Source organism: Phaenicophaeus curvirostris, chromosome 17, assembly GCF_032191515.1.
Source record: "Phaenicophaeus curvirostris isolate KB17595 chromosome 17, BPBGC_Pcur_1.0, whole genome shotgun sequence".
Taxonomy (NCBI): Eukaryota; Metazoa; Chordata; class Aves; order Cuculiformes; family Cuculidae; genus Phaenicophaeus; species Phaenicophaeus curvirostris.
In genome coordinates, this window is record NC_091408.1 from 7,819,687 (window position 1) to 7,836,641 (window position 16,955).

General features: G+C 43.6%; 1 protein-coding gene across 8 annotated transcripts in view; it reads right to left on the reverse strand.

The window, feature by feature from the left end:
* Window positions 1-3,170: 3,170 nt before the first annotated feature.
* CIT (citron rho-interacting serine/threonine kinase) overlaps window positions 3,171-16,955 on the reverse strand; it is a 70,201-nt gene continuing 56,416 nt past the window's right edge. For 4 of the 8 annotated variants that reach the window (XM_069871269.1, XM_069871264.1, XM_069871267.1 and 1 more), the window contains 16 exons: window positions 16,804-16,941; window positions 16,377-16,557; window positions 16,088-16,179; window positions 15,683-15,787; window positions 14,642-14,811; window positions 13,609-13,689; window positions 13,264-13,399; window positions 10,688-10,827; window positions 9,702-9,794; window positions 7,841-7,949; window positions 7,591-7,719; window positions 6,738-6,818; window positions 6,066-6,144; window positions 5,768-5,950; window positions 4,581-4,914; window positions 3,171-4,235 (listed from right to left, as the gene is read on the reverse strand). In XM_069871269.1, coding sequence (XP_069727370.1) covers window positions 4,212-4,235; window positions 4,581-4,914; window positions 5,768-5,950; window positions 6,066-6,144; window positions 6,738-6,818; window positions 7,591-7,719; window positions 7,841-7,949; window positions 9,702-9,794; window positions 10,688-10,827; window positions 13,264-13,399; window positions 13,609-13,689; window positions 14,642-14,811; window positions 15,683-15,787; window positions 16,088-16,179; window positions 16,377-16,557; window positions 16,804-16,941 — 2,075 coding nt within the window. In that variant the 3' untranslated portion in view covers window positions 3,171-4,211. The remainder of the gene's footprint in view (window positions 4,236-4,580; window positions 4,915-5,767; window positions 5,951-6,065; window positions 6,145-6,737; window positions 6,819-7,590; window positions 7,720-7,840; window positions 7,950-9,701; window positions 9,795-10,687; window positions 10,828-13,263; window positions 13,400-13,608; window positions 13,690-14,641; window positions 14,812-15,682; window positions 15,788-16,087; window positions 16,180-16,376; window positions 16,558-16,803; window positions 16,942-16,955) is intronic. The other 4 variants (XM_069871268.1, XM_069871266.1, XM_069871265.1 and 1 more) reach the window with 2 other exon arrangements.

The window sequence follows — 16,955 nt, forward strand, 5'->3', positions numbered from 1 at the left end:
TCATGCAGCGAGTCCTCTTAGATGCTTTTAGTGCCATCAGGGAAATGATACACCAGATTTCTTATTTCAATGACCTAGAATTAATTCTTTTGGTAAAAGAAAAGAGGAGCTGAGCCGTAGCTTAATAAGTTTGGGTTGTTAATTTTTTTCCAGTTGCAAAACAGGTTTTTCACAAATCAAAGACTAAAGAAGGGGAAACTTTTAGGGATGAGGAACAGAAAGGAAGGTGAAAGTAGACAAGACTTGACTAAACTGTAGTTCTGGCCTGTCTCAAGTTCTTGCTAAAGCCATGTGGACTTCTTCCCAACAACATGCATGGCTCAGTCCAGGAGAGGTGGAACCACAGGACAGAACCAAATATTTTATAGAACACTTTTATTTTTCCTAATTTACAGCCTATAGCTGTGTCTCATACGGTGAAGAGCAGTGCACCGGTAGCTTTTGCAGCCCCAAAAAGCTTTGTTTGCCCCAGAAACTGGGGTGAGGGCCCAGGCTTTGTGACCAGCAAGCGGCCCAGGTCACCACCTGCGGCCTGGCCAGTTGTTACCCTGGGATCATCTCCACCCTCCTCTGTTGGGGTGCGGGAGCACAGCTGCCTCAGGGCCTGGCAGGGCTGAAGAAGCAACACAGCGGGGTGTTCTCTGGAATCCGTGGCTTCAACCAGCATCTCCATCTCCCCAGATCTACATCCTCCAGGTAAGTCACGGCCCCCACTCCCCCTTCCCACCAGCAGGAACATTTGCAGGAGAGCTGAGGAGGAGAAGGAAAGCAGGTGGGTTTGGTTGTTTCTGTGGGGGTTGGGGTGGGGGAGGTTTCTGTTTGTTTTCCTAGGTTTTTGCTGCTTGCCAGGTGAATGAATTAGATTTATTGCAGTGTGATCCCTTATTGTAAGGGGATGAATCAAATCCCTCCAAAGGCAAAAGCTGGATCAAGAGTTGGATTTATTAGCTCACTTACATTCCCCACCCACATCCCACAGTCTGTGCTGTGATGTTTATTCTTGGCTGTTGCTAGGAGAGCAGTTTTAAGGTAGATGCAGGCTCTTGTTACAGTCAGCCTGGGAACCCTCAAGTAAACCGAGTGTCTACGGCAGAAAGAAAAGAGCTCCCTGACCCCCTAGATTTCAGCACAGTGAGGGGTGGTCCAGCTGATTTGTGCAGGGTTCTTGAGACTCAAAAGGCTCAATAAATAAATTTTTTTTACTCCACCAGTTTCTGGATTATTTTAGTTTTGTTACAATTCTGATCATGCATCATAGGACTGCAACAATGAGCTTTAAATCAGTATTTTCTGTGCACAGTAAAATAAAGGAACATTTAACAGGTTAGCATTTCATCATATACATCAGAGTAGGCACAATAGATAATCAAGCAGCTTGGTTTTTATGTAGAGCATTTTCATGAAGAATGTCACGTAGACCAAAATGTAAGAGGCGCGATTAGTAACCCACCCCCGCGCCCTCCGACAAGCCCTTCGCTGGGGGAAGGGGGCGGTTATGTGCACAAACCCAAAAACACTGAACAGTAGGAGGACAAATTAAGTTACTGTAGGCAGCAGTGTGAATATTAAAAACCTCTTCCTGTGAAAGAATACTTCAGACCCTGTAAAAACTGGTTCAGTTAAAAATAGATGTATTTACATTTAAGTCTGATCTAGCAAGTTTTCCCAGCAGGTGTAAGTTGAGATGTACAGTAACGCTGCAGGTTGTACTCAATCTGACTGGATGTGGGAATGTTGGGTTTAAAGTTGCAGCTATTAGGCCTTAAAGCACCAGCATATTACAGCAAGGTGGGATGAGGAACGGTCTCAGTCCGCTTTGCTACCCGTACACTGCTGGGATGAATCCCAAACCTGTCAGTAGATCACACTCGTGGTAATTAAGATGGTTTTTTTTTTTATTCCAGCTCAAGATGTGTGGGTCGTTTACCAGGGCGAGATTGTTTTCCCAGATACTCACACGTGGGTCCCTCTACCCGGCACACCAGCAGGGTGCACCAGGGCAGGATTTAGCTGTAGGAGGCTGCAGCGACTGCTGCTGGAGTAAAACTCTGGGACTGATCCCCATGGCTGAGTTCACGTCAACATGCTTTGTTTTGTGAAGCCACTTACGCTACTCGGTCAGGGAGTAAGGACTAGTTGAATGCTAAATGGGGTCGGGGTGGGCTCTTTGGTAAGCTCTGACGCCTATAGATTACACAGCTTCAAAGGCTGGGGGGCAGGGGGTGGCTCAGTGTTACTCTAGAGAGAAGGAAGCTTTCATTTCACCATGCCAGTCAAGATAGTTATTTGTTTTATTTGGTTATTGTTCAACAACAAAGTTCAGTACTTTCCAGGTGGAGCGTTGAACTGTCCCTCGGGGTCCCTCCCTTGTCAATAATAAAAAGGTAATGAAGAAAAATCCTGTACTTTGAGAGACCTAAAACCTCGTTTACGCTAACAAGCTTCAATTGCAATTTAATGTTACAATAGTTCTTCATGGGAGTGGGAGGACTAAGCTGAGGCCCCTCAGTGTCTGAAGATGGCTGTCCACAACCACCGTAAAACAAAAAGCTAGTGTTGAAAAACACACAGTTTACAATAAAAAAGTAGAAACCAATTCAATTCCCTTTTGTTACGAATATAAAGTTTCTTGTAAATATATACAGTCCTTTGAGCTATTTCTATAGCAGGAAGCATTTCACAAACAAGACACAAGATAATACACTTTCAGGACTCAACAAGCCCATTTCTGAGGTCTTAAAGATCTTCCATGAGATGCAAAGATTTAAAGACTGATCTCGGTGACCTTTCAAAATATTCAGACCAGGAGACAAAAGCTTTCAGCAAGTTTCCTGCCAAATCATCTGATCTCAGTAACCCAACAGACAAGAGAACGGGATACGATATTTATGAAACTTGCTAAAGGACACTGACAAGGCATTTGAATTTGTAGGGGTTGTGGAACAGGCTAGCACAGGCTTGCAAGGGGCTGGCGGAAGTTTAAGAGTGGGGCTAAGGGAAGATTAGATGCAGTTTTGCTCTTTCCAGTTGTAAAGAACATGGTTGTTCACTTAGAATGTCGCTGTCGCAGGTTGAATGATCAAAACCTGCTGTGAAAATCGTTTGCTCTCTGCTTCATGTTCACAGCAAAAGAGAATTAGAAAACAATAAAGCGCTAGAGGTCAGATACGCAGAAGCGAAGGCGAAGGTGTGTTCATTAACCGCCAAAGCTATTCACTGTGAGTATCCTCTTGTGCCCTGACACCGGGTTCTTATTGTACGACAAGTTACAGGTCACGGGGAGAGCCAGCCCCGGGCTGCTCCTCTCTCTCAGGACCACAGTGTCGTGGCTGAACAGACCATGTTCAACGCTGAGAGGAGAGCACATGCGTGACTAATTCTTGCCATAGAATAAGGCTTGTTAACTCTTCATTGCCAATTTTCCAGAGTAATTAACGGTTATTTTGCAGCGTAATCTAAAGGTTTCAGTTAATTTACAAGTGAGGTACAATACACTACTCAGCAAAGCAACCTAAAAGGAGAGAGCAGCCAGTGATGGTGCAGCAGCATGCAGTGAACTGTCATGCAGAAGACCTGGATAAAGTCTTACACCCCAGTAGCTCGTAGGTAATGCACTTTGTCTCAGGGCCGGACAGGTGGGATCGTTTAAAGCAGGGTTTTTCCCTCCCCCTCAGAGCTGCTCTAGAGCAATTTTAGTGAGAACAAAATAACTTTCAGAAGTGGCAGGTGAACAGACTAATCAGAAGTAATTTTTCTGTGTTCTGTAGAGAATATCCAATCACACCTTCTATTAAAGACTCGCTCACCTTGGCCCTTCTGTTCCCAGGCCATTGGGAATTCCCAGCATGTCTCGGAACTACGATCAGGTATCTGGTAAGGGGCGCTAACCACACTAAAGACCTGGGGTGGGACTTCAGTCCCATTTAACTTCCTTGATGGACTGCTAGGGACTAAAGTGAATACAAAAAGTTCATGAACTGCTTGAGAGAGTAACAGTAGTACAAAGTGCAAAAACAGAAGTGCAGGAAAGTGCAGAGAAATTAACTGAGATGCGAACAATCTTCAAAAGCGTCACGTCTCCGGAGGCGGAGCTAGCTTTGGCCCAGGATTGCTGTTCTGGTAACTGGGCAGCAGACGTATGGAGTGCATATACTCAGTGTATTTCCTTTCTTTCCTGCAGGTCAAGATGAGTGACTTTCTCTAGCTGTGACTTACACTGAAGACTGGTCCCAGACCTGACAGGGAAATAAAATGACAGTTACAAGTCACACATACTTTTCTCACACGTCCCTAGCTGCCTGCAGCAGTTCAGCACCTGACTACTGTCAGTGCTTCAAGTTCTCAATAACTTGATTTATATTGGTAAACATGCCTTTGCTTTCAGCTCTCAGCTCTAAAGGACTTTAGCCTGGTCCAGAGCGAAGCCGCTATTGCAGTTACTGAGCTAGCAAAGGGAACTTGTTCACAGGGCCAGCATGTGCTGTAATGGGAGGGGGGTGAGATTTGATTTGCTCTTGTACTTTACAATAGCATCAGCCCTTTTGCAGGCCACAGAAAAGCTCCCCAGGCTCCTGACTTACCTTATTGACTTGAGCAAGAGGAGTTCTGGCACCACTCACAGGCATTCGTCCTCGGCTACTCTCATCAAACAGTCTTCCAGGGGACCTTTCCCTGCGGGTGCTCAGAAGCCGGCCTGGAGATTTCTCCCTCTCCAGCGGTCGCCCAGGTGACTTGTCCCTCCGCAGCTCTGTCCTCCCCTCGCGGTACCGATGTGGTGTGCTTGGTTCTCGAGGGTGGCTTGGACCTTCCGGTGGTCCTGGGCTTGACGCTACCCGCTTGGTTATGTGCTCGTTGTATGTGGGAGGACCTCTCTTGTTAGGGCTGCTGTCATTCAAAAATAATGGACGCGAACAGCTGAGCGACAAAAACCTCACGTTACATTTTCTTTTAGCAAAAATGTCATTTTCCCTAAACACCCAGGAGTGCTGAGGTGAAAAAGCATCAGATCTCCCAGAGCTGAGACAAAGAGTGCAAAGATACTTTGCTAATCTAATGAATGCTCAGCTACCAACACTAGTAAAGTGCCTTAATGAATTGCTAATGCGCGTCATGGCTATGTAATAAGCCATAAAAAGTACATATTTCCATATATTTAAGCAAGATACTTCTCCGTATAAAACCACTCAAATGTGATCTGTCTTTTCACATACAAAATGTTCAGCAGCTTCAGGACGTTCAGGCCAGGTTAGGACGAGCTACAAGCCTCAATTTCTCAGTTTCTAATGCACAGTGGCACAATCAACCCCAGAATTTATTCACTTGTCTTAAGTATCACTGTTCTGCTGAACACAAGATCACAGCACAGCTTCCCAACGCTGTCTCCCTAAGGCAAACTTGTTATGGGAGAGGAAGGGGTTCTTGCTTCAGAGATTGTTACACTCCATGTTTAGTGTCATATCAATAGCACCTAAGCTCACCAAGCTTTGAAGTCACAGCTACATTAACATAAGAGTAAACCAGCTAAAAATCACAAAGCATTTCAGGAGGAGATGACCCACATCTTCCTACAGAGGTTATCTTTGTCTTCTGGATTTTAAGACATCAGTGACTGCACTCCTTGCTCATTGCAGCATCACAATAACTGGCTCATGCCAGGCTCTGTCTAAGAATGGAACAGGGGCATCCCACAAATCTGGGGAGAAGCCATCTGGAGCAAAGTTTGCAGACGAGGTGGCTCAAAGACCGTAACACACAGACTCCATCATACCTGCGCGTAGCAGAGGAACCTCTGTGGTGCTGCTCATTGTTGGTCTCTTTCACTAGATTGCCCTTACAGCAAATCACCCTTAATTTGTCTTGGTAGGAGGAGGCCAAGTAGATCGCTCCAGAAGAAATTGCAGGCCCTAGATACCGTGGATTAGGTATCTCCAAGTGGGCTCGTGCAGGAGTTCTGGGGAAAATTGCAGGAGAAAGTCTTTACAATGACAACACGGTACCTCTTCCTGGGAAACACGCATGTTCTTGTAGCGCATGTTGTTCAGAGTGATAAAAAGAGAACAGCTTACCCTAGAGAAGCTCGCGCCTGAATCTCAATCACTTCAAGGGAATTGAAGTGGGTCACAAACAGATAGGGCTCCCGATAGGCTGAGGAAGGAAAAACACAAAATAAAATTCTCTTGTTAACTTATGAAAAGCATCAGTGAGAGCAACAGAGCTGCAGAGCCCCTCGGGAAAAGTAAGGGAATGGATTTTCTGCAATAAGACAGGCAATTACTAAATGGGGAGATGCAAGCCTAAAGAGTTGTTTTGAAACAATCTGTGACTCAAGAATTTTACTGATCGAAGTATGATGAAACAAGCATTAAAACCAGACTCTTGACTGTCTGCAATCCCATTAGGTAGTGCCAAAGGTTGGAAGGACCTCCACGGACATTCTCTATTCCTGACTATTTCAGAAATTCCAAGCATCATTGAAAATTGCACTGGCTGGTTGAATTGCTCTCAGAGCAGGAGCATTAAGGAAATATGACTTTGGGTTACTTTTCCTCAAATATTTCAGAAGGTTTGTAATTTGGATTTACACTGATCTTAAATCATGGGAAAATCTCCATAGTTTCTGGGAGAATTGAGAGAGAGAAGAGGAAATGGAAGTGCTGAGTGAAGAAAAACTGTCCCACAAAGATACTTCCCAGTTTCAATAATTTCCATAATCCAAGTGAATATCCCTCAACACCTACCAAAAGCTAAGGGCAAGCGATTCCATTTCAGGTCATCTGTTCTACTGCGTCTTCCATAGGAATCCACAAAGACGCCGAACTCTGCCAAGAAAAGAAATGTCATGTCATGAGCACACACCTGGATTGTTTTCATTCATTTTTGAAGGGAGAAAGGTAATTGACCCTGAGCTTCCTAACAGGGACGAGGTGCTCACTATCCTGCAAATCCTGGAGTGTTGAGCACTGCACTAATTGACATGGAATTGGCTAGATGGAGGAATACTTCCAGTACCAAGAGCAGTTCTAGGTCTCTGTACCAGTTATGGCAAGGTTATTATTTAAACTACAGAAAAAACTTTGAGACTCCTGCCGTAACTCACCCAGAATTACTGCTAGTGGGCTTTTAAAGGCTTCCTGTGCATATCTGTGACACTATCCTAGAGGGTCAACAAAAGCAGCTACATGAAAAAATAGCACCCTTTTTTAGTCTCACATGTCTGTGTGGAAATCAGACAAGAATGTCAAAGCTTGAAAACTGCTTAACATTTTTTTGGGATAATCAAATGCCCTTTAGGCACAGAAGCTTATCCGTGGCAACAGATCCACAGGCATGAAGAACTTTTAAGCCAGAAGCAAGCTGGCCAAAAGCACCTCAGTGAGTGCTATTTTAGTGCTGATGCCCTGTGCATCTTGCTGTTTAATCCACCTGCCAGGGCTTTTAGAGTCACAGTTCAACAAATACTCGTTACCAAGTACAGCAAAGTCAACTCTGTTCAGCTTCCCTTTAGAACCGTACATGCGTCCCTCTGGCTTGTAACAGACCAGAAAGCAGACACAGCACGACGACGCACAAGCACTCAAACTCAACTCTTACCATGGAAACACAGCAGATACTCCTCCCTCTGCCCCGCAGGGTTCACCTGGATGATACTGACTGGGAAACTGTTTGTGGAAGCAGCGAACACAGCAGAAGCCAAAGTGTGGTCATTTTTATCCAGAAACTCTGCAAAAATAACGGAGAAAGAGCTTGATCAGCATCAACGTTTTTCTGAACTGCTTTAGAAAAGCCCCACTGGAACAATCTGTGGAGCCACTTGGGGCATTTCCTAGGAAACATCTCCTACCCTCCAGCGTATACTGCTTCATCTCTATTTCATAGAACTTGTTGGTTCCAATGATGATGCTGTAAGAGGTCAAATGGATGCAGCTGCAAGGCTCAGAGGTTTCGATCTCCTGGAACACAAGAGGAAAATATGGACCAATATTAGTTCCCCATAATAGGCTCTAGTTTGTTTCTTATTCTGGAAGATTATATATTACCATATTTATCGGAATCGTAAAATACCAGGTTGGAAGGGACCTCATGGATCATCTGTTCCAACCTTTCTTGGCAATACCTGTCTAAAAGGGAGGGACAGCAACCTCAAAATCACTAACTGGCTCTCAAAAGCAAAGCATCTCTGCTGTTAACCCTTAGGATGTTAGCTCAATGGCTCCTTAAGCAAAAGGAAGACAAATATCCACAATCTTTCCTCCTTCTTTGTACAACAGAACCCAGATATGTTGTCCACCAAGATGTGCATTGTGTCTGAACAGCCAGCACAGCTCTGCAGGCTAGGCTGACACAACATACAGATCCCCAGATCTTCTGAGGACAAGATTCCTTGCATAATTTCTAGTTTATCCAGAAATTTAGCTGGCGGAACAGAAGAGCATATTCTGGGCTTGCTGCCATCTTGTTAGGAACTAAATGCAGTTGCCTGGATTAGTGAGGATAAGGAAAACCTGCCTTCTAAAATAGCCTTTGCATGTTTTGCATGTAAGCCCCTGTCTAGGCATTTAGCGCTACGGAGGTGAATGGCAGCACTAGCAGAGGATGTTAGTGAACATCTCCAGTGTTTCCTGCTGGCTGCCGCTCCATTGTCAGCAAGAGTGGGCATCAGCTGCAGTGCTCGTAGATGTTCCAGGTTTGCTGGCATCCACATTGTTTGTGCCCAGATTTTCTCCACCAAACATGTCTGCACTTTGAAGGGGGTCAGCAGCTGAATCGCTGTGCCAACTCTGCTGCCTTACAGCAGGGTAAGCAAGGCGCTCATGGGGAATAAAAGCTGTAAATTGAGCCAGTGCTCACAGGGATAGGTAGCTAGACCTGAACATCCCCAAATTTGTGCACTGGAGAGAAGTTTCTGGGCACCAGCCCCTTTTAAAGCAGGCAGTGTTTAAACTCTCTGTTCTGTAGAGAGATCCCTATTATTTGGGGTTTTTTTTCTTGACGTGTACAAGCATAGAAAATTTATTCATGACAGTTTTTGTCTCTAAGAGGAGTACTGGGCCTGATGCTTGGACCATCATGGACTGGAGGAGTCGCAGTAGTGCCACGCACGGCAGGTAGAAGCGATGTGAACCAGTGCCGCACAGCACGGAATTGCAGGGAGATAGGGTCACATGAAGAGGAAGGGTCCACACAGCCACAAGAGATCCACATCCACAGCCTGTTTGCTGGCCAGGAGAAAATACTAAAGGACTATCAGAGTAAGTGTGGGAAACAGCTGCCTCTCCAGTGTGGAATAACACCAAATACTCCTTGATTTTCACCTGTACAGTAAAAATAATTCAGATACTCCTTGCTGCCTTAATTGCAAAGAAGGGAGAAGTCATTTGTTATGGATTTCTCCAGAGACAACAGAGGTGAGGGAACACTGCTGGACAATTGAGAAGAAAGCTTTTTTTGAGGTAAATAAGTGAGGGTATGGTTAAAGCTGAGTCGCTCAGTTTGGTGCTTTATCTCTGCAAATACGCCGACTCTTATTCAAGGAAATTGCTGCCTACTCCAATTTTAGTCAGTGCATGCTGCAATTTGCTATCATTTTATCTGGCAAATAAATTTTCCTATGCAAGCAAAAGGTTCAAGATGTTTGCTCCAAAGCAAAGTCTTAGTGTAATACATGAATTCCCTTGGCTACTGAAGGGAATCGCAAAGCTTACCTTTCTGATACAGAACTTGCTCAAGCTCTCGTTGTATCGCAGAACAACCACTTTATTAGGCATGGCTGCACAGATACAAAGACCGTTCTCAACCTGTAAGGAAGATCACAAGCATAGTTCAGGATAGTAATACAGAGTAAATTCTAATGCCGAGCGTGTGAAATGGATCTGAGTGCCTCTGGCCACAAAAAGAACTCTGCAGAGATAAGAAAGTACATTTCTAATAGGGTAGTTATTGTGAATTAGTGAAATAATTAAAAGCCTCTTCACATTTCTAAAAGAGAATGTGAATTTGAACCACTTTTATCATTTCTTTCACACTTGAAAGACCTTAATAAAAAAAAAAAAAAAATCAAAGGTTTTCCACAGAAAAGTATTTCATTAAAAGAGATAAGAAATTCAAATAGGGTTAGATCTAAATTTTAACTCCCCAAACTGTTATCTTAGACATAACTTTGATATGAATGATGTTCAGTTTTGTTATCACAGTATACTGTAGAAGTAATTGTTAGTGAGAATTTTTTGTGTGGCTAACTGTTCCGTACTAAAACTAGGAATCCATCTAAATATCAAGTGTTATCAAGTGACACAAACACATAACTAAATTTGCTAGCCTGGAAAATGTTATGTGACATCCAAGGACAAACAGTGGATGGAATTCACTAATTAAAAATCTCAGAATTGAAGTCGACTGTGAGGAGGTTGTTACACTATGCTGTGCCTTGTTTCTTGTTACGTAGCACTTCAGGCTACACCATCACATCATCCTAACTGAATTTATCCATAGCCAATCCTCCATACCGTCTCCAGCTCAGTTTCTCTTCAGCCCCTGTACTCTTCTTATTTAAGGAAAAATATTTAAAACAAGAAAGCTGACCTTGAATATGTTACCAGTGAAATAAGGATGCTGATACGCTGATTTCATTAATATTAAACTCAGTGCAGTCTAACGGGTGGTGTGGGAGCACGAGGGAGCTGTATCCTACCTTGCCAGCAGCAAAGAGGTGACATCCTTTGACAGCCTCAAAGACATTTGGTGAGACATCCGGCTGGGCAGGGAGGTGAGACTGGGCTAGAGACTGCTTCACTTTCTTTACATCAACAAGACACAAAGCCCTCTCCTCTCCTGGAAACAAAAACGGTTACAATTCATCAAGGGAAAACTCCCTATTCTCCACAAAAGTCTGCTCAGTTACCTAAGCAGCAGCTTATCATCACAGGCTGTTGCTGTGGTAACAGTCACAAGGTACCACATGGAATTCATTCCATATTATTCCTATTAAAAGTGAAAGGGAAAATTTGCAAAAAACTGAACCACATAATAGGCAGTAAATCCACTCTGAGAACAACCATTCTATCTGTGGGTTATTAGTGTTGCTAAGGTCTAGCAGTAATCAATACCAGTGGCCTCATTAGGACACCATTCAAAAGAGCCAGGAAGTTTTAATTTTACCCATCGGAACGTCTTAAAGTTCAAGGTGCTTTAGCCTCTATGCCAACAGAACTGGCAATGGAGTTCCAAGAAATGTCCTAACAAACTGTGGTATAGACCAAGCCCAGCTTCTCTCAGAAGTTGAGCGATATGGTCACACAGCCTTTTCCTAATCTTGTGTCAGATATTCTTTTTCCAATTGCTTTTTTTTCTCTACCATCCTGAAACGAAAAAAGCCTAGAATCACAGAAAGGTCTGGGTTGGAAGGGACCTTAAAGGTCATCCAGTTCCACCCCCCTGCCATGGGAAGGGACACCTCACTGGATCAGGTTACTCAAAGGCCCATCCAACCTGGCCTTGAAAACTTCCAGGGATGGGGCAGCCACGACTTCTCTGGACAACCTGGTCCAGGGCCTCCCCACCCTCACAGGAAGAAAAATTCTTCCCAATATCTACTCTCAATTTCCCCTCTTTCAGCTTAAAACCATTCCCCCTCGTCCTATCCCAGCACTTTCCAATAAAGAGCCCCTCTCCAGCTTTCTTGCAGCCCCCTTTATGTACTGGAAGTATATCTCCCTGGAACCTTATGGCATAGACAGCTTAGCTTAGATCTTTACAAGGGGAAAAATGCAGAACAGAGAAACTGTTTTCTCAGGAGAGAATTTGTTTTTCACTCCCTACAAATATCATAGAGACACTTGATAATTTGGGCTTTCAGACGAAGATATGTCGTAACGTTCAGCATGCCTACATCTGTGTAGGAAGGATTATCTCTGAAAAAAACACAGATGGAGAGATTAAAGCTGGTGATCCTTTCGTAAGGGAATCGTAAACCAGAGAAGAAGTCTCAATTTGGTAAAACAGATTAGTGTTTAGAGCAACACAGGTTGAGAGTTGTTGCTGCCCCTAGGCCACAGTGATCACATCACGGCTCTCAGATAGGTAAATACAATAGCAAGAGAGGTTAGGTAACGCATAGCAAGAGCTAGGGTCACTGATCAGCTCAACACTTCTTAAATTGAACTTAATGACTATATCCTAAGCTGGAAGTGTTTTATCTCTGGTTCTTCCCTCTCTCAGCTTTGGAAACTGAGAAGTCACTTTCATGTGAAGGTTTATCTGGGCTTTCATCACATATTCATCTATAAGAAAACCTCATAAAATGCTGTGTAACTGCAGTAACTGATTCCTGACAATATACTGACAAAAAAAGAAGTGTCTAATGAGCCTAGAGGAGAACCTGGCCCTTTGGCACTGCAGCACCCCTAGCAGGACAAAGAACTGCCACGTATTTCCTGCGGGACATATGGTAACATAAACAGGCTGGACTGCTGGGAAGAGACCAATGGCAGGAGGTTTAACAAGGCCAAATGCCGGGTCCTGCACTTGGGGCACAACAACCCTGTGCAGCTACAGACTGGGAGAAGCCTGGCTGGAAACTGCCTGGAGGAGAGGGACCTGGGGGTGTTGGTTGACAACCAACTGAATATGAGCCAGCAGTGGCCCAGGTGGCCAAGAAGGCCAATGGCATCTTGGCTTGGATCAGAAACGGCGTGACCAGCAGGTCCAGGGAGGTTATTCTCCCTCTGTACTTGGCACTGTTGACACCGCACCTTGAGTACTGTGTTCAGTCCTGGGCCCCTCGCCACAAGAAGGATGTTAAGGCTCTGGAGCGAGTCCAGAGAAGAGCAACGAAGCTGGTGAAGGGGCTGGAGAACAGGTCTTATGAGGAGCGGCTGAGAGAGCTGGGGGTGTTTAGCCTGGAGAAGAGGAGGCTGAGGGGAGACCTCATTGCTCTCTACAACTACCTGAAGGGAGGTTGTGGAGAGGAGGGAGCTGGGCTCTTCTCCCAAGTGACAGGGGACAGGACACGAGGGAATGGCCTCAAGCTCCACCAGGGGAGGTTCAGGCTTGACATAAGGAAAAAATTCTTCACTGAAAGGGTCATTAGGCAAAGGAACGGTCTGCCCAGGGAGGTGGTTGACTCGTCTTCCCTGGAGGTGTTTAAGGTGCGGGTGGACGAGGTGCTGAGGGACATGGTTTAGAGATTGGTGGGAATGGTTGGGCTCGATGATCCGGTGGGTCTTTTCCAACCTGGTGATTCTATGATTCTATGATAAAGCCCTCTACCTGCTATCATGAGTAGCTTCTCCAGATCCTTGATGAGGTGAATTTGGAAGACAGCACCCATTCCTGGGATGTGCGTTAAGGAATTCTTCAGTACATTCAGGGCATAGAGACCTTCTTCTGCACCCACCAGTACTACCTGCAGGGACAGCAGGACAACAAAAACAGCACTGCATGAGGAGAACAAGGGATGCTCCAAGAGCAAAAAATTGGATGATACTATTTATCAGTGAAGACAAAAAACAAGCCAACAAACAAGTGTATAATTACACATATTGTGGTAAAGACACTATTTTTATGAATGAAATATCCTACACCCAGAAAGGCCCAACCCAACATTATCATTACCTGGTCACTGAAGGGCATTGTGCAATTTATATCCAAACGGTCTTCACCCTCCAGCTTCAGCAGGGAGTTTCCAAGCAATTTCTGCAAGTGGAAGAGATTTCGTTTTGTTGTTGACCTAATCTTTCTCTATTAGTATTTTAACAATGTAAGGCCATCATTTCAGACAGACATTTCTTTATCTCGGAAAGCTAAAAGTTGCAGGCATACCACCTAAAAAAGAATTAGTAACTTTTGTCTACCTGAATCAGTCAAGCAAACCAATCAGAATTAACTTAAACTCAGACTATCGTTGTCCCTATCCTCTCCACTTCCCCCAATCTCCTGCAATGGAGCAGTGACATTTTCCCAGGGGAAGGATTAAAAAAAAAATATCTCCAAATGTTGGTGGGAGCATGTATTTTTCTCAGAGACAAAAGGAATGCTATCACAAGAACAGAGGATTTCCTGCTACTTGGATATTCCCTACTTCCAAAGCCAACATTCTAATATGCAGTGCCATGGAGTCAAACCTCCCTTTATCAGAAAACAGGGAGTTATCAGTGCAACAGTGATGAAAAAGGCTATCTAAAACCAAAACTATGCCATTTAACCTCTTATCAGAAATAAGACTTAAACTAAACACACACACAAACGCACCTCCCCGCCAAGAAACTTAAAGAACCCAACTCCATAAAAATGGGAGAGGAGGGAGCTTTTTTGCCTCTTTCTTTCTTTTGAAGTTTGCTCATTCCACGTGGTACATTATGAAACTGGATTTAGACCATGTCCTAACTGCTCCTTCTTCCTTTTCTATTTGCTGGAATTACAGAGACATAATTTTGCGATTCTCTTACCAGGTCTAAGGAAGGATATTGTAATACAAAGCATCCGTCTCACAACAAACTAGCTCGTGGTACTCAGATCGTACACCATAAGGCCGAAGTAATAACTTACCTTCGCTTAAACCTCAGTATGTCAAACACCGAACAATTACTTTTCAAAACTCTGCTCCCTCCCAGAATATTTTATTATTAAATGAAACTTTTATACTCACAGCATCAGCCTCAGCTTTTTCTCTGGAAACTCTCCCACCTGCCACTACTGATTCCAGTGCTGTGACCCAGCGCTGTTTGTCAGGGAAGCTGGGTGCTAGCAGGTAGAGTGTTCTACCAGGCCAGCAAGTGGTGTGTGGATGAGACTCCAATTTTAGGATATATGGCACATCTGAGATGTTGTATAGATAGAATAAGACTTAGATTAGTGTTTGGAATACTGTCAGCAGACTTAAAATCAAAACCGTTCAGCCTCATTGGAGAGAAGTTGTATATATCATTATGTGTTACCATGGCAATTTATTTACAGGTTTCTCCTTTACGGGTCCTGAACAGGCTAGCTACTTAAAGCTAAATATTAGCTGGATGTATGCAATCCATACATACAATGCTCTCTACTAAATAAAAATAATTTCTTGCCTTTTATTCAAAACAGAAAGAAATACCATTGTGAAAAAAAAGTACAAAACCAGCCACTTGACTAAAGTTTTCCCTGTACTGTTCAAAAAAAGTCTGTAAAAATCGGTTATGGAAACCTTTGTTTTTAACAGTCTGTATCCTTTAATGTTAAAGACAAGACATACATAATCTTTTCATCAGTTCTGTTCAATACATACAAATCAAAACATCAACATTTTTTAATGAGAGACTGTTTACACCCCACAGTATTTCTAAGTTGATGACTTTCTGATTAGAGCACAATGGTGGCATGAATTATGACACTTTACACTTGATATAGAGCATTGAGAGAAGAAACTGAAATAAACTGAGTGCTTTTAAAGTATGTTACAACACTCAAAATTTACTTCCATTTGGCGTGATAATTGTTACTCACAGTTCAAGTACACAGACAGAAGCAACCGCCCATGTGTAACTAAGCCTAGATGACTGACCTATTCACCTAACTCAAAGAGAGGTAACCTAAAAATTACACAGTTACAGAATGAAAGTTAAAGGGAGAAAATTCTGCTCAGCCAAACGGAATACCAACTGACGGCAAGCCAGAAGAAATCCATGCGACCTGACCTACATAAGATTCTCACCTGTCTTTGCTGTATTGGTAAGTTCAGTAGCTCCTACAGCTCCATGAACAGTAACATCACCATCAGGAAGGCAGAGCTCAAATTCCTCCAGAGGCCTCTGTCCAGCTGCAGGGAGAATAGGGATACAGAGTAAGAAAGAAGAACAAACAAATAAGGAGCAAGCAAATAACTGTAATAGCAAAATGAAGTGGATACACATGGGATGTTTCACAGCTGGATCATTATGACATACCAGCCAGTAAACAAGTCAAGAATCTAGAAGAATAACAATTCTGCCTTGATACAGAAGATTTAGCTAAATTAGGTATGAGAACAGCAAACAGGAACAACCTGTAAGCCTCTCAACTCACCAAATATCTGAAGGATAAAGAAATAAAAATGTTGTTCTTAGAAATGCTAAGTTACCTTCTCTTGCTTCTGCATCATAAATGAGCACTTTCGTTCCCTCCAGGACAATATACTTCCTGTCCCAGCCCTGTTGCCCACGTTTATTATTCCTGAAGAAAATAAGCACAAAGCCATATTGGATTTTCTACTTGGGTTCTGAATAAAACTCCTAGAAAGACAACTTTCACTGGTAAGAAGTAAATATAACAGACAGGGACCAACTATCACACTGTATAAGCCAGGATAATATAAGGAACTGTTCCAAATGTTTCAGCACCTGATATGGCACCAAGATTCATGTTTATACCTTGGCACTTTCATCCATCCTTCAAGGCGTAGACTGCTACTTGGCTCCTTCAGCTGCAGGCCAGGAGAATTCATTTTATCCCGGCAGAATGCTTCCGAGAAGTGCGTGGCGTATTCTGCTGGCAGGCCACAAGTAGCTGGCAAGCAGGTTGAGCATTTTGGATGACACATTACCTGGCATTCTGACAGAAGGACAGAGAAAAACTTCTGTTAAATGACCAAAAAAATCACCAACCCCAGCTTTTCTAAGAATCTCCTTCTGTCTAAACCATGAGATGTTTTCTAATGCAGAATGTTTGCACCAACTAGTTTCAAAGTCTTCAACACTTGGGCCCTTCTCCAGCTTCCACTGAAATCTGCTCTAGATTGCTGATGCTTTTTCATTCCACCAGCCCGTCACACTTTGTTTATGCACACAATGCTCTTACCAAGACATTTAGATGCTTGTCGTCCAAAGTGCACAGTATCCAGACACACCGCACATTTTGTTGCTCTCATATTTAGCCCCACATTAAAACGATGTGGGATATTATGATGCATTCGCTCTTTCAGGCGTCGGCTGTACTCTAAGAAGGAATAG